General features: G+C 44.5%; 1 protein-coding gene across 4 annotated transcripts in view; it reads right to left on the bottom strand.

The window, feature by feature from the left end:
* Positions 1 to 20,674, bottom strand: part of LOC135504947 (phosphorylase b kinase regulatory subunit beta-like) — a 65,523-nt gene that overhangs the window by 1,620 nt on the left and 43,229 nt on the right. For 3 of the 4 annotated variants that reach the window (XM_064923920.1, XM_064923912.1, XM_064923928.1), the window contains 15 exons: positions 16,430 to 16,485; positions 15,282 to 15,375; positions 12,041 to 12,124; positions 11,187 to 11,291; positions 10,948 to 11,030; positions 10,552 to 10,642; positions 10,039 to 10,097; positions 9,748 to 9,910; positions 9,514 to 9,595; positions 8,018 to 8,075; positions 7,698 to 7,788; positions 3,623 to 3,819; positions 3,314 to 3,448; positions 3,110 to 3,239; positions 466 to 573 (listed from right to left, as the gene is read on the bottom strand). In XM_064923920.1, coding sequence (XP_064779992.1) covers positions 466 to 573; positions 3,110 to 3,239; positions 3,314 to 3,448; positions 3,623 to 3,819; positions 7,698 to 7,788; positions 8,018 to 8,075; positions 9,514 to 9,595; positions 9,748 to 9,910; positions 10,039 to 10,097; positions 10,552 to 10,642; positions 10,948 to 11,030; positions 11,187 to 11,291; positions 12,041 to 12,124; positions 15,282 to 15,375; positions 16,430 to 16,485 — 1,536 coding nt within the window. Of the gene's footprint in view, positions 1 to 465; positions 574 to 3,109; positions 3,240 to 3,313; positions 3,449 to 3,622; positions 3,820 to 5,103; positions 5,195 to 7,697; positions 7,789 to 8,017; positions 8,076 to 9,513; positions 9,596 to 9,747; positions 9,911 to 10,038; positions 10,098 to 10,551; positions 10,643 to 10,947; positions 11,031 to 11,186; positions 11,292 to 12,040; positions 12,125 to 15,281; positions 15,376 to 16,429; positions 16,486 to 20,674 lie in introns of all 4 variants that reach the window. The other variant, XM_064923902.1, reaches the window with a different exon arrangement.

Raw genomic sequence — 20,674 nt, 5'->3', positions numbered from 1 at the left:
TCTTAACACAGCGCGCATCCAACCCGGAAGCAAGCCGCACCAATGTGTCGGAGGAAACACCGTGCAACCTTGGTTAGCGCGCACTGCGCCCGGCCCGCCACAGGAGTCGCTGGTGCGCGATGAGACTAGGATATCCCTACCGGCCAAACCCTCCCTAACCCGGACGACGCTAGGCCAATTGTGTGTCGCCCCACGGACCTCCCAGTCGCTACCGGCTACAACAGAGCATGGGCGCGAACCCAGAGTCTCTGGTGGCACAGCTGGCGCTGCAGTACAGCACCCTTAACCACTGCGCCACCCGGGAGGCCCCCAATAGGATTTTTGTATTGTTAACCCAATGTGTAGCGGAAGTGTTGTGAGAGGAAATGTGTGGATGAGATAGTCAATCGAGCAACCTGTTTGACCAATAGCAGTGTGCGGAAAACATGCAGCTGTAAATTACAGTGAAATCTGATTGGCCCTTACCTCTACTACTATCTGCCTGTACTCAGGCAGCACAATGTCCTTCAGTGTGTCTTCCACCAGCAGAGAAAAGTTCATCTCATACATGGTCATGTCAGACAGAGTAGGTTGCTGCAATGGAAGGGAAGTGATGCTTTAGGCAAGAACAGCCCAATGGTTTTATTTTATTTATTTATTTTACCAGGAAGGCAAGTTGAGAACAAGTTGTCATTTACAATTGCGACCTGGCAAAGCAGTTCGACACAGACAACAACACAGAGTTACACATGGAGTAAAACAAACATACAGTCAATAATAAGTCTATATACAATGTGAGCAAGTGAGGTGAGATAAGGGAGGTAAAGGCAAAAAAAAAGGCCATGGTGGCAAAGTAAATACAATAGAGCAAGTAAAACACTGGAATGGTGGATTTGCAGTGGGAGAATGTGCAAGGTAGAGATAGAAATAATGGAGTGCAAAGGAGCAAAATAAATAAATAAATACAGTAGAGATAGTTGTTTGGGCTAAATTATAGATGGGTGATGTACAGGTGCAGTAATCTGTGAGCTGCTCTGACAGCTGGTGCTTAAACCTAGTGAGGGAGATAAGTGTTTCCAGTTTCAGAGATTTTTGTAGTTCGTTCCAGTCATTGGCAGCAGAGAACTGGAAGGAGAGGCGGACAAAGGAATAATTGGTTTTGGGGGTGACCAGAGAGATATACTGTCACGCCCTGGTCTTAGTATTCTGTGTTCTCTTTATTATTTTGGTTAGGCCAGGGTGTGACATGGGTGATTTATGTGGTTTGTTTTGTCTAGGGGTTTTGTAGTTTATGGGATTGTGTTTAGTTAAGTATTCTAGGTAAGTATATGGTTGCCTGGAGTGGTTCTCAATCAGAGGCAGGTGGTTATCGTTGTCTCTGATTGTGAACCATATTTAGACAGCCATATTCTTTAGGTCTCTTGTGGGTGATTGTTCCTGTCTCTGTGTTTTGCACCAGTTAGGACTGTTTTCGGTTTTCCACGGTTTCTTGTTTTGTATAAGTATATTGTTCACGTTATCATCTTTATTAAAGATGTTTATAAATAACCACGCTGCATTTTGGTACCGCCTCTCTTTCCCAGGAAGAATAACGTAACATATACCTGCTGGAGCGCGTGCTACAGGTGGGTGCTGCTATGATGACCTGCGAGCTGAGATAAGGGGGGACTTTACCTAGCAGGGTCTTGTAGATGACCTGGAGCCAGTGGGTTTGGCGATGAGTATGAAGTGAGGGCCAGCCAACGAGAGCGTACAGGTCGCAGTGGTGGGTAGTATATGGGGCTTTGGTGACAAAACAGATGGCACTGTGATAGACTGCATCCAATTTATTGAGTAGGGTATTGGAGGCTTTTTGTAAATGACATCGCCGAAGTCGAGGATTGGTAGGATGGTCAGTTTTACAAGGGTATGTTTGGCAGCATGAGTGAAGGATGCTTTGTTGCGAAATAGGAAGCCAATTCTACATTTAACTTTGGATTGGAGATGTTTGATGTGAGTCTGGAAGGAGAGTTTACAGTCTAACTAGACACCTAGGTATTTGTAGTTGTCCACATATTCTAAGTCAGAACGGTTCAGAGTAGTGATGCTGGACGGGTGGGCAGGTGCAGGCAGCGATCGGTTGAAGAGCATGCATTTAGTTTTACTTGTATTTAAGAGCAATTGGAGGCCACGGAAGGAGAGTTGTATGGCATCGAAGCTCGTCTGGAGGGTTGTTAACACAGTGTCCAAAGAAGGGCCAGAAGTATACAGAATGGTGTTGTCTGCGTAGAGGTGGATCAGAGACTCACCAGCAGCAAAAGCGACATCATTGATGTATACAGAGAAGAGAGTCGGTCCAAGAATTGAACCCTGTGGCACCCCCATGGAGACTGCCAGAGGCCCGGACAACAGGCCCTCCGATTTGACACACTGAACTCTATCAGAGAAGTAGTTGGTGAACCAGGCGATGCAATCATTTGAGAAACCAAGGCTATTGAGTCTGCCGACGAGGATGTGGTGATTGACAGAGTTGAAAGCCTTGGACAGGTCAATGAATACGGCTGCACAGTAATGTTTCTTATCGATGGCGGTTAAGATATCGTTTAGGACCTTGAGCGTGGCTGAGGTGCACCCTGACCAGCTTTGAAACTACATTGCATTACGGAGAAGGTATTGTGGGATTCAAAATGGTCGGTAATCTGTTTGTTGACTTGGCTTTCGAAGACCTTAGAAAGGCAGGGTAGGATAGATATAGGTCTGTAGTAGTTTGGGTCAAGAGTGTCCGGGATGACCGCAGCTGTTTTCCAATCTTTGGGAATCTCAGACGACACGAAAGAGGTGTTGAACAGGCTAGTAATAGGGGTTGCAACAATTTCGGCAGATAATTTTAGAAAGAAAGGGTCCAGATTGTCTAGCCCGGCTGATTTGTAGGGGTCCAGATTTTGCAGCTCTTTCAGAACATCATCTGACTGGATTTGGGAGAAGGAGAAATGGGGAAGGCTTGGGCGAGTTGCTGTGGGGGGGTAGGGGTAGCCAGGTGGAAAGCATGGCCAGCCTATAGTGTGGTCCTTCAGAGATGTGATTAAATGTGGAGTTTGAGGATGTAAACAAAGATGTATTATTATGTCACTGTTGCAATTACCAACTCTACCTGTGGGAGATGGATCCCTGCCACTACGATGCCATTACAAGTTCTCTCCAAAGTCTGCCACACTCGGTCGTAGAAGCCATGGGGAGTCCTGTTGAGGGAACCATCGATCTGACGCCTGTTGATCCAGGACCTGGTATGGGTAACGATTAGGGAAATTAATAAAATTGAATAAAAAAATGTGTGTGTGTGTTTGTGAGTGTTTACCTGCCGTGCTGTTGTGGCTGAAGGACGTCCAGCAGCAGCTGTTTAACATCGCTGGGGGACATCTGGTAAATGTCCTGTGGTGGCATGTCTCCTGCTCGGATCTTCAACTCATGCTTCATGGCCTGGACGATCCACCTGCACCAATACGAGCGGAATACGAAGCAAAAACAATGCATCTCATAACCACAGATGGCTATCCTCAAACAGACAACTTGAGAGATAAACAGAATAACAACCACCCAGCTGTAGGATCCGAATGGCCATGGCTACAGCCTGCCTAGCTCTATTCCTCCCGGGCTCTATTCGTACCCGACGCGGATCTTGAGCATGCCGCTGAACAGCTCGGGGGTGTTGGAGATGATCCAGCCGATGTGGATGACCAGCTCCTGCTGCAGCACGGCCTCCCTCTCCCCGGAGCACCTGCTGTAGAGGATGCCCTTGATGACCCCAGGTGAGAGGGGATTGGAGATCACCTCCTCCTCATGCCCAAACAGTCCCAGCGTTACCTGGCAACAGAGCACAGCCCAGCCAGCGTCAGAGAAATATCTGCAGTGCCGTTATTGTTTGGTGGGGATTCTTTTACTAAGAGGACAGAGTGATGAACCAGGAAGATAGACGTGTTTACATCATGGATAACAAGGAACAAATAGTCAAAAAGGTTCAAACAAAAACTTAGATTATATTTTATTTTCTATTATGGGTGACATCACTCTACCTATAAGCTTTTTGATAGACCAGATAGGGTGCAATATTATATAGAAATGCTGATGTCTCCGTGTCCCCTTCGCATAAACTATCTATCCATCTTGCCACTGTAAAACTGCACCCCCACAGAGTAGAACATGAAAGGGACAAAAGATAATAACCAAGATTATCTTGTGATATTTCCTATTTTCAAAGCATAAAGGCCACATGAAAATTACACCCAGGTAATCATTATTCTTCCCAAACAAGATATCCTTTAATATCCCTTTGAAAAATAGCACCTTCAAACTAATGGTTGCAGACTGATGTTCTCAAATTAGCAAATCACAGTTTTTAAATCTGCACCTCATTTCTATCACTACTAGGTGTAATCTAAACATGTCCTACCGTAACACATTCAAACAACAGCAGATATTCTCTAAACTCGAGTCCTCATATGCAAAAATCAAGGAAGATTCTATGTAGATCATGTAAGCAGACACCTGACTCCATTTAAAAAAAAATCAGCTCTCATCTTGTCCAGAATCATTTCCCTTCTATGATGCAATCTATATGCAGATTCACACCTTGAGGTACTTCAAAGCAAAGACCCGCCCAAAACTCTTGGGGGGAAAATGAGGCCAGAAATGGGGACTGTTAGGAAGCAACTTATCTCTGTGTAATATTTAAGAGGTAACAAGTATAATGATAAAACATTGGCCGAGGCAGTTCACTTCATATGGATCCAAGGGAAAGGGGAGCTTACAGGTCATACATTAGGTCATAGGTCAGGTCACGGCATACATAGAGCCTGTTAAACCCTGGTTACGTAACAAAATTGCAGCCTTGCTACAGGGCTAAAGCACAGTGAGGTAGCTGGGAAATATGAAGCGTGCAACTGCAACAACACTAAGCATTTCCTATAGGACAATAGCATGCGGGAGCTCAATCAACTGAACGGTCCTAATATTTTGACATCATTTCATCCAATTCATTGATAAATCACTGAACATAAAGTTAGTGTTCGAAATAGGCATCTGACTAAAAAATAAAAAAAACATGGTTCAACTGAAAAATTGGCCCCCCATTTTCAAATGTCCACTTACCTGCTTCCCATGCACTAAAACACTAGTAATACTTGGGGCAATGCTGTCCACTAGCTTAGTTATCACACTGGCTGCGATTCGTACAACTCCCCTGGTGAACAAAACACAAGGAGATCCTTAATAGGGTCAACACTATACGTGTCAATACGTTAACTCGACAGTAGGAACAGTTCATAATGGCTAAATGCAATAACAATGTAGTCTGCTGTGTTCTCGATCATAAGAACCATTACATACAGTATAACCATGACATTAACGCTGATGGGCTGTATAACGTGAGTTGAGGCACATTACTGAAGGTGCAATTAACATAATGACGTTCTAAAACAAAGCTGTAAAATCATGTGCGTGGCATGTCCCACTCATGTCCCCATAGAATGGCAAGCTATTAGCATGGTGGGCGCTTCCCTCTGGGACACCTAGCCTAGCCTAGCAGAACAGGCAGTGGTTCCAAAAGAAGATTCCACTGCATGAATCCAGCTCTGGCTCCTGCAATTGTTTCCCACCTATTCAATTTCACTATTAGATTAAAAAAACATATTATATTTTATTTTCCGGGGGGGGCAGACATATTTGAATGTTCACTAATTTACGATTGCATCATTCGCTAGAGTGACTGTGCAATGTCGCTCCTCCTGCTTGCTGGTTTCCTGTGAGGAAAAAGCAAGAGGCATTGGCTGTGGTTATGGTACATACGCTCCCCTCCGTATTTATTTGGACAGTAAGCAAACACTAAAATGTGTCTCTGTACTCCAGCATTTTGGATATGAGATTTTATATATGAGGCGACAGTACAGAATGTCACCTTTAATTTGAGGGTATTTTCATAGAAATCCGTTTTTACCATTTAGAAAGGAAAGCACTTTATGTATCTAGTCCCGTTTGGACACATTCACTTATAGTGTATTAAAATAGTCAAAAGTGTAGTATTTGGTCGCTATTTTCCGAACATGCAATCATTACATCAAACTTGTGACTCTACACACTTGTTGGAAGCATTTGCAGTTCTTTGGGGTTGTGCCCAATATGAATAAATGGTAAATAATGTAGTGTGTCTTTTTGGAGTCACTTTTATTGTAAATAAGAATATAAATGTTTCTGAACACTTCTACATTAATATGGACGCTATCATGATTACGGATAATCCTGAATGAATCATGCATAATGACGAGTGAGAAAGTTAGAGGTATGATCTTTGTGCATCTGTAACTTTTTCACTTGCGTGCTAGGAACATGGGACCATATACTTAACTTCTAATACACTACTTTTATACTTTAATACACTACAAGGGAATTTGTCCAAATACTTATGACACCTTCAAAATGGGGGGACTCGATACACTATGCATACACACAAAAGTATGTGGACACCCCTTCAAATTAGTGGATTCGGCTACTTCAGCCACACCCATTGCTCAGAGGTGTATAAAAATCAAGCACACAGCCATGCAATCTCCAACATCAGTGCCCGACCTCACGAATGCTCTTGTGGCTGAATGGAAGCCCCCACAGCAATGTTCCAACATCTAGTGGAAAGCTTTTCCAGAAGAGTGGAGGCTGTTGTAGAAGCCAAGGAGGGACGAGCTACATATTAATGCCCTTGATTTTGGAATGAGATGTTCGACAAGCAGGTGTCCATGTACTTTTGGTCATGTCGTGTACATAGTGCTTTCATTTCTAAACGGTAACAGATACGTCAGAAAAAAAAATCAAATGACATTCTGTGCTGTTGTCTCATATGACACATATTGATCTCACATCCACAATTCTGGAGCACAGAGACAAATGAAATGTTCTAGCTTCACTGTCCAAATAAATACGGAGGGGAGTGTACATGGCAGCAGACAGGGTTGCTTAGTCGTACACGTCAACTTCAAAAAACTATCTCAATAGAAATCAAAATAAAATGGAGAACAGTGTTTTAAACTTCAGGTGGATTGTAGGTTCCAAAAAGTGTACTTTCATCGTATCGACAACATTCACCTCCCATTTACAACATCCAGCCATCTATTCTTTCACTTATTGTAAATTGTGCTCATATCTTTTTAGCACAGACATGGTCTACGGCTTATACTTCTACATATTTTGTCCAGGAAATGTCAGGCTAAATGCTCATGGTGTGTGATGTTAAATCATTGATGTTGTGTAATATAAAAGGAACTTATTTCAAGTTCCACTTATTAACCCACGTTAAATAAATGAGAAAGGAAATTGGACCAAGTATTGACGTGGTTACAGAGCAAGGTGGAGCCTGGCCTATAGGCTGTTCCACTCTCTGACTCTCAGGTCCCTCTGCAATTATGTTCAATCTTAGCGCTGAGCAATATGAAAGCTCACGACCAGCTCCCTTGACACAGCCAAACCACCACCACAACAACAACAACGGCAAGAACAAAAAGGCCAACGAAGCAGGTGAACGTGAAATTGACCGTCCATAGAGAGCAAATGGACAGTGCTGCAGAGGGAAGTAGTGCATGAGTGAAGCACAGCACTCACAGTTAATGGTACACGCTGTGCACAGTGACTGACTGGCTAGCTGAGCTAATACAGTACACATGCTACACAGACTCTACACATCAACTCTACTCCATTACCTGCTTGCCATGGACCACCAGTGTGGTGATATGAGGGGCAATACAACTGGCAAACTTCATGATAACGGCCGCAGCGTAACGCACCGCCAGCCTACACCCATAGAAATATGTATCATTGTTTACAACAGTTTGGAATTCAGTAGAGAACAAGAAAACATGTTACTTAAATCTTGAAACGATTAGTAAAATGATCTGAAAGGCAAAAATGTTGAACTCTTCATGGAGGTACGGTACAAAATGGATGGATATTACCTGCCACATGAAATAAAATACAAACTATTCTTTCAGGTTAAATTAAAAGGGAAAGAAGAATATCTGACCAAAGCTTCCTGGTCCCAGCTCTTCTGTAGAGTCTCTCCATGTCTTCCATTAGGGTCTCTGGAAAAAGTTAAAAGGCCTCTAAGTGAACTGAGCAATGCAAATCATTGTGTATATATATATATATATATATATATATATTCTAGAAGAATGTAAACTGTGGATGATTGGGTCTGAAAACAGTGTTCGCCAAGACACTGCTATTCATGACACTAGCTGCATAGGCTATGCCTTGGTTGAATTGACCCCATTTGTTCTTTGTATTATTTCTAACACAGAGGAGACACGGATCCAAACTAAATCAGTTAGTCACGGGGGTGCTAAATGGATTAGGCTATGGACATTTCATTTACAGTGATGCACTGATTCCCACCCTGGGGCTAGTTGGCCTGGTAGTCTGGCTCTGATGAATAGTGTTAAAGTATCTGTTCAGTGTTACCAATTTTTATTTTTGAAAATAAAATAGTACCTCCAATAAATTACAATATGAATTAAATAGACGTCCTTCCAAAACATTATAATTAGGATGTTAAAAAGCAGATTTGCTCTGTGCCTCTGCTTGGCCTGTTAGGAAACAGAGTGAACTCAGTCACCAAATCTCAACCCAATTGAACACTTTTGGGAGATTCTGGAGCAGCGCCTGAGAAAGTGTTTTCCACCACCACCAACAAAATACCAAATGGAAGAGTGGTGTCGCATCCCTTCAATAGAGTTCCAGACACATGTATAATCTATGCCAAGGTGCATTGAAGCTTTTCTGACTTGTGGTGGCCCAACACCCTATTAAGACACTTTATGTTGGTGTTGGCAGTTACCTGTATATAAGTCAACAACAGCTAACTGGGTTTCCTCTTGACATAAAACGTTTAGCTACAAACCACAGGATTTAAAATAGAAGGGAATGGAGAGATGGCTGTTGTGTGGAGGATCTGCTTTGACTAGCCAGTTAGCCGCGATAGCAAACCTTAGCACGCTAGTTGGATAACTGCTTCTAAACAGCCAGCAGGCCAACTCTTAAAAACCACGTAATTTGAAATAGAAGTGACTGGCGAGATAGTTGTTTGATAACAGCAACTGTGGATTGTTGGCTAGCTAGCTTGCATGTGTGCGTGCAGTGTGTGCACTCCTGTGCCTTGAGAAGGATCCTTCTCTCCACCGGAGAAAAATATATAAAATTTAAAAAGCTGCTGGACCAATCACATACCGGCCTGTCTCTGCCAAAGAGGATGACGTCATTATCCAGGCAAATTTCACACATTTCTTTTTAACAGTTTGTTTCAAAACTAAGTTTGAGATTCGGTTTTACTGAGAGGTTTTTCTCTCATTTATGTTTTGGCTACAATAACAAGTAAAGGACGAGTCAACAACATTATTTGGGTATGAGCGAAAAAATAAAGGTAAAAAAAACCTGAATATTAGTAAGAAGAGATTGAGCACTGGACTGTTACATTAACAGAGTAAAACCATTTTGCACGTGCGTTTTTGTTTCCGTGCCTACCATCCTTGGCAAAGAAGTCCGGACCCTCTTTCTTCATGAGAATACTGGCAAGCTGTGCTTGACTGGCCAGGCAGTCACAGTCCTGAGAAAGACAAAAACACAGAAAGAGGTCAAAGGTCATGCCAATGGCGGTGTAAAGACAGTTAAGAGTCAGATCTAGGGCCCTGACATTAAAACACCCATCTCCTTCTGATTTGAGCTGTCCTAATATTGACACCACACTCCTGTACTCACATAGAATTTCTGCATGATCTCGTTGGTGGATTTGTGTTTCCACTCCTCGATGTCGATCTCAGGCTGCTGCTCCAGGTTTGAGGCATTGGGCGTGCTCGTCTGCCTCTTCACCTTGGAGTGCTTGGGCATCTCCAGCTCCTGAAAGTTCTTAAACTCTGGGATTCTAGACCAGGGGAAGTTACAGGAGTATTTTCAGTTTTACAGGCATGTTAAATCCTTTACATGCTGATTCCTCTATAAAAAAAGTGTCACAAAACACAAAAGGCGGAAATGACAGGAACAAGCTCTTACTCTGCTTCGTTGACACGAAGGAAGTCCAACTGCTCCACAATAGCTCCTGATATCAGGGTCTGGAAGGACGATTTAATAGTGACATCAAGGAATCTCATTTACATGGGATATGGACAGTTCAGGTGAAGTCCCATCGATATGAGGACAGCCAGTCACATGTACAAAGGGGAATTATGTTCCCAGAAGAATGAGATGATAAAAGGGATTGACTATGAAGGATGGAGCCCTGTGTCTGCTCCTAGAGCTAGGTGTGAGGGGAATATTGATTGACGTTCATAAAAGTCACATCAAAACATCTAAAGAACTCTCTAGAGACACGGAAAGTCATTGTAACAGTAGGAAATAGAACTCGGTGAAGGCAATTCAAAGGCATTGGATTTGCAAACATACATATTCACTATTTCTAAATGCATTTCCAAAGGAAAGGAGAACTGCCAACAGTATTGTGAGGGTAGATATCACAATGCCTCAAAGAAGTGTGAGTGGACTGAAACAAGTAAAAGTGTTGAGAACCTGAAGCCTGTCCACGTGAACTTTGACCCCACCGACACGCCCCTTCTTGAACGATGCCAACATGTCCAGGACTGGGTTGAAACGGCTCCCCCTGAAGGATATTCTACTGTTATCATTTTCTCCATATTAACCTAATGAGTATATGCTATTCCACGGACTCCACTAGCACAACCTCTACTGTGGGATGGTAAGCAATTTTATTGCATTTAAAAAGGTGCTTCTTTGGATAATGATCAATACTGCTGTGATCAGCATAACACCCAAGCTAAAGTGATATAAATGACAACAACAAAACTATTATTGGCAAATACAGGTACACCTCCTGTGCTGGATTCCAATACACTCTAAAAGCAGTAACAATTACAGTACAGAAGAAAATACAAAAGTAGATCTTACTTGATGTTGTCCTCTCTGATGAGGACCAGGAAGAGTGGGCGACCTTTCATTTTCCAGCTATGCTTGATGAACTGCAGTGCATTCTACATACAAAGATATGGAACACATTAAACTTGCATTGACCAAACAGACATACAGTTAGGGACACAATGTGGTGAGTGTGCATTCCCCAGAACAAGGATTAAACCAGACGAATGTCTAAACAGAAGTGTTTATGAGGGGAGTTCACCCCAGCTCACCTTGATGTCATCAATCAGCAGCATGACATCCTGGGATAAGTAGAAGTCACTGAGATCAAAGACGATTGGGTAGCACACCACAGTCTTCCCCAGGATCCGATAAATCTGTGGGGAGTGGAGCAGACACATTGCATTACCTGATCCTGCAGGCCAAGATGGATGGCTCGGAGGTACCGACATATACATTACTCTGGACAGGACATAAAACAACCCATCGATCTTGAGGAAGGAATACACCAAAGCTGGAACGCATAGACGTTACAGTCCTGTGAGCAAAGACACTTCCTAAAACTAACACACAACCTCTCCTCTACAAACAAACACAAAAATATGCACAGGCACACTCGTTCTCCCTGTCCGTTTCTAAAGCACAAGCATTACCACGCACACAAAGAGATTATTAGAATGCCCTCTGGCAGGACGCCCTATTCCATCAGAACACATAAATGTTCCATTCAAAAATTGTCTTAGTAATAGGTTTGGAACTGTGATTGATTCATTTGGCAATAATTAAAAAAAAAATGTATTTAAATGTCCTTCACTGGGGACAACTAGAAGGAATACCAACAACAGTTGAATGACAGCAGCTCACAACATCAAAGTGGATTACGAAATTGAATGACACATATTTCCATCATGGATTGCATGGCAGCAGTACTTTGTACAATGTTAAGAGTCGGGCAAAAATATGTATAACATCTATGTACATTATATCTGTACATGTAAATTAATAGTATTCCGTTTCTGAGCTGTGGTTGCACACTGAAAAGTGCTGGTTTATGTTCATCAGTGAGGAGGTGGTGGTGTGCCCAGGACCTCGGAGTATGTGGTAGCAATGAGTGGTGAACACTCACCTTGCAAGTCCCCATGCAGCCTACTGGCCTTTCCGGACGCCCACTCAGCCCCAGCTTCTTATTGACGGCCAGGAAGCGGTACGCCTGGGGGAGAAAGAGAAATGCATACCTATTTCACTTTCGTTTATTTTTTTTAAGCCTAGTTTTTGAAATTACACATAAAATCTTAGACCATGGCCTATTGACCAACACCATTTACATTATAACTGACAAACAGACCACAACATAGATTACCCTCCTTCTATTCCCTACGGCAATTCACAGATCCAGAGAACTGCTATCATGTAGCTAGCTACTTTCCTTTCCTCTCTTACACATATCTAGCCTTCAGATCTGACAACACACTCAGCTCGATATGACAGAGATCATAATGGGAGTCATTTTAAAAATGCCAGGCAGGGAAAGTTGTCTATTTTTATTGCACCTCTAAAAAGATCAATCCTCCTCATATCCCCAATGATTGTTATTTTGTTGCCTCCCTCTGAAGTTGAGACGCGCCAGTAGCTAATGGCCCCTGCAGAGCCTGCCTATGACGGCTCTGTTGTGGAGCCTAACACCCCTATGGTTCTGTTTAGTGCCATGGTGCCGGTGGGTTTAATGGAGAGTTGTCAGAAGGCAGAGATAGAAAGGTCCCCTGCAGGTCCTTACTGTAAAGCAACACCAAGTAGCTCAGTTAGTTAGTAGGCTGTGTCAGTCAGGATCGGTCCTCACTGCTCCCCATTCTTTCACTTCTACCTGGTTAGGTCTTGGTGTAAATTTTCCTTGACTAATGGTATTTTAAATATATTTGAATTCCACTTTCACTACGTAATGGTACAAGGTCACAGAGTGTCTATGCCCGGAAAACACTGAAACTGCGAGAAAGAGGTAACAACCTGTATGCCAGAGTGATGAGGAAAATTGTTGTCAATCCACAATGCGGATAACGGGAATTGATTTTACAGCACCTGATCCATGCATGTGAGGAGGCACATTGCAGTCCCTGTGACCTCTGTGTCATACTGTCCCTTTACGAGATGATGGGATGAACTCAGCGCTGATCTTACCACACCGGGCTATACATGTCAATTATTCCTCCTAATCAATCCAATCAGAGGCTCCTGGTCAATAACACTGGCTGTATACTTCAGTGGCGCTGCAGGAAACGTAGCTAACAAGCTTCAATACAGAGCAATCACCAGTCTTACCAAAGAGCAATGTGTACATCCTACCACTAGATGGAGCTCTGCCACTCCTCCTGCTTTGCCCATCTTCAAATGAGTTGGAAACAAATTATACATGGGTGGAAAGTACGAAAGATAATAGATGAATCAAGCAATTAACAGAATATTATGATAATATTTTTTAAAAGCAGAGTTCAGAAAGACGGCAAATATTTATTCAGAATTAAGTCGCATAACAAATTCCCAGCGCCCCTGGCCATGTGGCCTGTTTGAGGAGAGACGTTGTGTGAACCTTTGTCTGCACCCATGGCTCCCTGTCCCTGCCTGAAGAATACCAATGAACACAGCACACGGCTCACATCAAAGTTCTCTCATTTAGACCACAATCAAAAGCAACCAAACTGCTAATGTGATTGCTGTTAATTCCATCAAGATGGCTACATTCTGAGCGTGTCATTAGGTTGGGTGATATGAGGCCTGTTGTAAGAGAATGACAGTTGTAACAGAAGGCTTTAGTGTCGCAGTGTCTCTGTTCATCAATCGAAAACCTGCTCTCCTCTCTCCTAGACATCTGGTTCGTTCCATGAAAAAGGGGGGCCTTTGATATTTAAAAGTAGAAATTGTGCACCAATTTTGAATTTTAAAATCCTATTATATTAAATGAAGTACACTTTAATATAGACCACATGGAGAATTCAAATGGTATTTTCAATGGAATAAAGGCTCGCTAAAGTGCCAAAATTCAGCATATCGACATGTCCCTCCATCAACCCTGTCACCTCTAGGAAGATTTTCCATCATCCATCAGTTTCATCATTAGAAAGCCCTAGTTATTTTGAGGCGTCACTACGGTCCCGGTTCGAATCCAGGCTGTATCACATCAGGCGGTGCACAATTGGCCCAGCGTTGTCCGGGTTTGCCTGTCATTGTAAATAAGAATTTGTTCTTAACTGACTTGCCTAGTTAAATAAACAATATGAAGATTATAATATATTTCATGTGATTAGGTATTAATGGTCTGTCTGTCATTAAAAGGTTTAAGAAGATATCGTCAACCCTGTTTATTTGGCACCTAATAGGCACTTACTATAGTACTTTTTCATGTAACCTCATGAGATGGGGAAAATGTGTTTCCTTTTATGACAATGTTAAAATCTAAAGTTTTTTTGGACCAAGTTCCACTTGGCACCAAGAATTGGTGGAACGACCGTTGGCTTTTATAGAAATGATCGCTGGGAGATGGGTCAAACGACATGCAGATGAGTTGGGGAGGCGTCACCAAGGCGAATGGAAGCTATTTTGGCAGCGCTGTTGCTGTGCCACCTGGGTTGAAATAAATAACATGCTGCTGGATGTAATTGCCGCTCTCCTGTCGTCAAGCAGCTGTTGGAAACACAATCGAACGGCAGAGAGAGAGAGATGAAGCGAGCGACGCAATGCAGAGCGGTGCCCCAGCCTTTAACAGATTCAAATGTGATTTAATATTTAGCATGCTGCTCGCCCTGGCTCGTGACACCCACCCAATCCATTGCTGCATAACTACATGCCCAACAACAGGGAGGAAGAGCAGAGGCAGACCATTCTGAGTTGTATTAATATATTATGAAAGGCAGTGGTCGTTTCTATACACATTACACCAATACAGTAATACTTTTAGTCTTGATGCATTGGATACTATAGACATCCCACAAGAAGAATACGCTGGTTGCCAAAATGACATATTGGACAGGTCAACTGGTCAATCCCATTGGCCGATCTCCAGCCTCACTCTGACTGATTGAGCAACCAAGAGGGATAGCTTAATAGATCGTGGCTGCAAAGATTGAAAGTCAGATGAATTGACTAAGCCCATATGCTCGGCTGACATATTGATAGATGGCCTTGGACATCTAGGTAAATTGACTGATCGTTTATTGCTTTCTAAAATCATGTACGTTTCCAAAAACTTTCAGAAAAATGTACGTGAACGTCACACAATCTTCTCTCCTTGCAGTGAGCATTTTATGGCCTCGGGTCAGGTTGCGGTGTTACCCACAGTGATGAACATCACTCCTATTTCATTCTGTGGTATAACTCACATTAACCAGCTCCTTCTGGGCCCAGATCTGAATGGGCTCCACCTGCTGGGGTGTCTGAGTCTGGATGCCATAGGTGTTCAGGAACACCTGCAGTCTGCAACACAACACAACACACTGTTAGGCTACACAGCTGGGACTGTTTAGGAAGCCCAACAGTCTGGGTGGCCAAAATAATATTTTTATGAAAAAGAGTGCCAACTACTGGTGGCGGACTCCGATAGAGGTGCCGGTTAGAGGACGTAAATGACCAGTAGGCGACATGTACCGAACGCACATTTATTACCAAACAGACACACAGCAAACAATGAGGATTGACTACTGAAAGTGTTGTCGTGAATCGTGTATAGTGATTTTGACAACACACTAAAACACCAGTCAGGGAGAACAGAAGAAGGATTGTCCATGTGGAAAGGTTCAAAGGTAAGTTGATGTGGAGGACTGGAGTTTAGAGGTTGACTCAACCTGCCCTCCTCCTGGAAAAAACTGAAGTGTTGAGAGGCAGAGTGGGAATCGGCTGCTCCCAGGCTAGGCTATTGATTGGCTGACCAGGTCAGCTGAATCTGTTCCCTGACAACCTGGTCCCTAAACACATTGGTGGGAATTGGGCCTCTGCCACTGGACAATAGGGTCAGGTTGAGGACGGTCAACTCTACTGCAGCTGAAAAGTCACACAGAGTTTGTCTCCACGTCCTAGCCAGAGAGACGGTTCAATAAGGGTTTAATGATTAAAGCTATAGGGCTTTGTACAAGCTACATCTTGAAAAACTCTCTGAAACAAACGCAGCAATAGGTAACGGCTAGGAGGAAGTGAGCAGGCTGAAGCACGAGTGCTAGGTTAAGGCCTGCCGTCTGAATGGAACAGCAGGACAGGTTAACAGGCTTCAGCTGGCCAGCCGACCACTAACCTCCCTCTCTCTGACTCCACAGCTAAATGAGGGTGCTAACAGGTGAAGACCATGCAATGGCCAAGCGCTTAATGTGCACAGTGCAACAACAACAAAACACAGAAGAGTGAAGGGAGAGAGGGAGAAAAAAAGCCAGCTTTACAAACTACCACAAACTCTCTCTCACACACGCACAAAACTCTCTCATCTCAGAGACACATAGCTACCTCACACAGTGTCCTATTCATCTTTCCCATCACCTACCTCTGGCTCTCAGCAATCAGGGCTACATGGACCACCGTGTCATTATCAATGGGACCCTGGAACACAGAGCGAGAGAGAGAGAACGCTCACCTTACAGGGGAAAATACGATTTCAGTTTATAGTATATACCAAAATCACAATAATATACTGAATTGTTATCTTGTATAATACATTGCAGTGAAAATGGCTCCACTTGTAAAGGAAAGCTTTGAATAGGAGATAAAGGGGTTCGAGGGAACAAAAGAGTGATGAGGGAAGAGAGGTGAACCATACCCTGTCATTACAGCAGTTTGAACAGTGGTAATCTTTATGGTGGTTGTAAACTACTGATTTCGTAGGAGTTGGATTGGCCATAGTAGCTCATATCCCACTTAAGGTCTTATTTCGGGATAAGCTGTTTACACGCACCTTTGATATCCTGCTAACAAGTATATCTAAAAAACAACAACAGAATATTCCTAATTTAAGATCAAATGGGTTAAATGGAATATGAACTGAAATATGGAGACCGACTGTCGGCCTATAACCTCTCACACGTAGAGCAATATAATATGAACTCTTGCAGAATTATGCATTTCTTGCTGTAAAATTATACAACAAATGTTCATTTGAAATCGGATTTCTTTCTTTCAGCATCTCGAGTAAACGTGACTGCGCGTGTAATGTGTTATCTTTGACGCTGTTATGCAAGCAGACTATTTCAACCACATAAAATATGCGCCCAAGACGAACTTGAAGTCTTATCAGAAACGTGTTTAATCGTTTTCTCAGCTTTTAATTTCCTTAATTAAAAAGGTCCCTTAATGAAACAGACAACTTTACCGGTGTTAACGAGGTTAGCGCATGCATTCTATCAACGTAAGACATTCTGGTGGGCAACAAGTTATGACAGAAGAGAAGTTGCCTATATCTAACGATAGTTGACAAACTAATGGCCTACCAAATGTCGGAAATTATAAGCAGAAACTTGTTTAAGTTAAAGGGTGAAAGTGGCCAGTATACTATACGGCCCAGTACGGAGTATAAGACAAATAAATGATTATTGAATTATTATGGTGTCTCGAACTGCGCAGGTAGCCTACTTTTTGAAGTGATTTGTTTGACAATCAGATGAAATCACCATCATACATCACCCATGATAATGTGCAACTGAGCCTGCGCAGACTGAGAGAAAAAAACACCTTGTTTACTACTAAGATCTACAGTATCCCATCTAAGATCAGCATATCCCAGGCATTTTATTCTGGTGTTAGCTAGCCAGCTATTGTCGTTCTTTTAAGGTAACGTAACGCAATCAACCTGCTAGCTAGCCAGCTAGCCCCCGAATAGCAGCACTGTAGAAACTATTACACTCGACGGAACGACTTGATTAGTGTAGTGTCAACATCGCAGCCACTACCAGCTAGCCTACTCCAACAGTACTGTATCATTTCAATCATTTTAGTCAATAAGATTCTTGCTACGTAAGCTTAACTTTCTGAACATTCGAGACGTGTAGTCCACTTGTCATTCCAATCTCCTTTGCATTAGCGTAGCCTCTTCTGTAGCCTGTCAACTATGTGTCTATCTATCCCTGTTCTCTCCTCTCTGCACAGACCATACAAACGCTCCACACCGCGTGGCCGCGGCCACCCTAATCTGGTGGTCCTAGCGCGCACGACCCACGTGGAGTTCCTGGTCTCCGGTAGCCTCTGGAACTGCCGATCTGCGGCCAACAAGGCAGAGTTCATCTCAGCCTATGCCTCCCTCCAGTCGCTCGACTTCCTGGCACTGACGGAAACATGGATCACCACAGATAACACTGCTACTCCTACTGCTCTCTCTTCGTCCGCCCACGTGTTCTCGCACACCCCGAGAGCTTCTGGTCAGCGGGGTGGTGGCACCGGGATCCTCATCTCTCCCAAGTGGTCATTCTCTCTCTCTCCCCTTACCCATCTATCTATCGCCTCCTTTGAATTCCATGCTGTCACAGTTACCAGCCCTTTCAAGCTTAACATCCTTATCATTTATCGCCCTCCAGGTTCCCTCGGAGAGTTCATCAATGAGCTTGATGCCTTGATAAGCTCCTTTCCTGAGGACGGCTCACCTCTCACAGTCCTGGGCGACTTTAACCTCCCCACGTCTACCTTTGACTCATTCCTCTCTGCCTCCTTCTTTCCACTCCTCTCCTCTTTTGACCTCACCCTCTCACCTTCCCCCCTACTCACAAGGCAGGCAATACGCTCGACCTCATCTTTACTAGATGCTGTTCTTCCACTAACCTCATTGCAACTCCCCTCCAAGTCTCCGACCACTACCTCGTATCCTTTTCCCTCTCGCTCTCATCCAACACTTCCCACACTGCCCCTACTCGGATGGTATCGCGCCGTCCCAACCTTCGCTCTCTCTCCCCCGCTACTCTCTCCTCTTCCATCCTATCATCTCTTCCCTCTGCTCATACCTTCTCCAACCTTTCTCCTGATTCTGCCTCCTCAACCCTCCTCTCTTCCCTTTCTGCATCCTTTGACTCTCTATGTCCCCTATCCTCCAGGCCGGCTCGGTCCTCCCCTCCCGCTCCGTGGCTCGATGACTCATTACGAGCTCACAGAACAGAGCTCCGGGCAGCCGGCGGAAATGGAGGAAAACTCGCCTCCCTGCGGACCTGGCATCCTTTCACTCCCTCCTCTCTACATTTTCCTCCTCTGTCTCTGCTGCTAAAGCCACTTTCTACCACTCTAAATTCCAAGCATCTGCCTCTAACCCTAGGAAGCTCTTTGCCACCTTCTCCTCCCTCCTGAATCCTCCTCCCCCTCCCCCCCTCCTCCCTCTCTGCAGATGACTTCGTCAACCATTTTGAAAAGAAGGTCGACGACATCCGATCCTCGTTTGCTAAGTCAAACGACACCGCTGGTTCTGCTCACACTGCCCTACCCTGTGCTCTGACCTCTTTCTCCCCTCTCTCTCCAGATGAAATCTCGCTTCTTGTGACGGCCGGCCGCCCAACAACCTGCCCGCTTGACCCTATCCCCTCCTCTCTTCTCCAGACCATTTCCGGAGACCTTCTCCCTTACCTCACCTCGCTCATCAACTCATCCCTGACCGCTGGCTACGTCCCTTCCGTCTTCAAGAGAGCGAGAGTTGCACCCCTTCTGAAAAAACCTACACTCGATCCCTCCGATGTCAACAACTACAGACCAGTATCCCTTCTTTCTTTTCTCTCCAAAACTCTTGAACGTGCCGTCCTTGGCCAGCTCTCCCGCTATCTCTCTCAGAATGACCTTCTTGATCCAAATCAGTCAGGTTTCAAGACTAGTCATTCAACTGAGACTGCTCTTCTCTGTATCACGGAGGCGCTCCGCACTGCTAAAGCTAACTCTCTCTCCTCTGCTCTCATCCTTCTAGACCTATCGGCTGCCTTCGATACTGTGAACCATCAGATCCTCCTCTCCACCCTCTCCGAGTTGGGCATCTCCGGCGCGGCCCACGCTTGGATTGCGTCCTACCTGACAGGTCGCTCCTACCAGGTGGCGTGGCGAGAATCTGTCTCCTCGCCACACGCTCTCACCACTGGTGTCCCCCAGGGCTCTGTTCTAGGCCCTCTCCTATTCTCGCTATACACCAAGTCACTTGGCTCTGTCATAACCTCACATGGTCTCTCCTATCATTGCTATGCAGACGACACACAATTAATCTTCTCCTTTCCCCCTTCTGATGACCAGGTGGCGAATCGCATCTCTGCATGTCTGGCAGACATATCAGTGTGGATGACGGATCACCACCTCAAGCTGAACCTCGGCAAGACGGAGCTGCTCTTCCTCCCGGGGAAGGACTGCCCGTTCCATGATCTCGCCATCACGGTTGACAACTCCATTGTGTCCTCCTCCCAGAGCGCTAAGAACCTTGGCGTGATCCTGGACAACACCCTGTCGTTCTCAACCAACATCATGGCGGTGGCCCGTTCCTGTAGGTTCATGCTCTACAACATCCGCAGAGTACGACCCTGCCTCACACAGGAAGCGGGGCAGGTCCTAATCCAGGCACTTGTCATCTCCCGTCTGGATTACTGCAACTCGCTGTTGGCTGGGCTCCCTGCCTGTGCCATTAAACCCCTACAACTCATCCAGAACGCCGCAGCCCGTCTGGTGTTCAACCTTCCCAAGTTCTCTCACGTCACCCCGCTCCTCCACTCTCTCCACTGGCTTCCAGTTGAAGCTCGCATCCGCTACAAGACCATGGTGCTTGCCTACGGAGCTGTGAGGGGAACGG

Source organism: Oncorhynchus masou, chromosome 2 (genome assembly GCF_036934945.1).
Source record: "Oncorhynchus masou masou isolate Uvic2021 chromosome 2, UVic_Omas_1.1, whole genome shotgun sequence".
Classification (NCBI taxonomy): Eukaryota; Metazoa; Chordata; class Actinopteri; order Salmoniformes; family Salmonidae; genus Oncorhynchus; species Oncorhynchus masou.
Note: the sequence above shows the minus strand (reverse complement) of the source record. Positions and strands in the feature narration are given on the sequence as shown.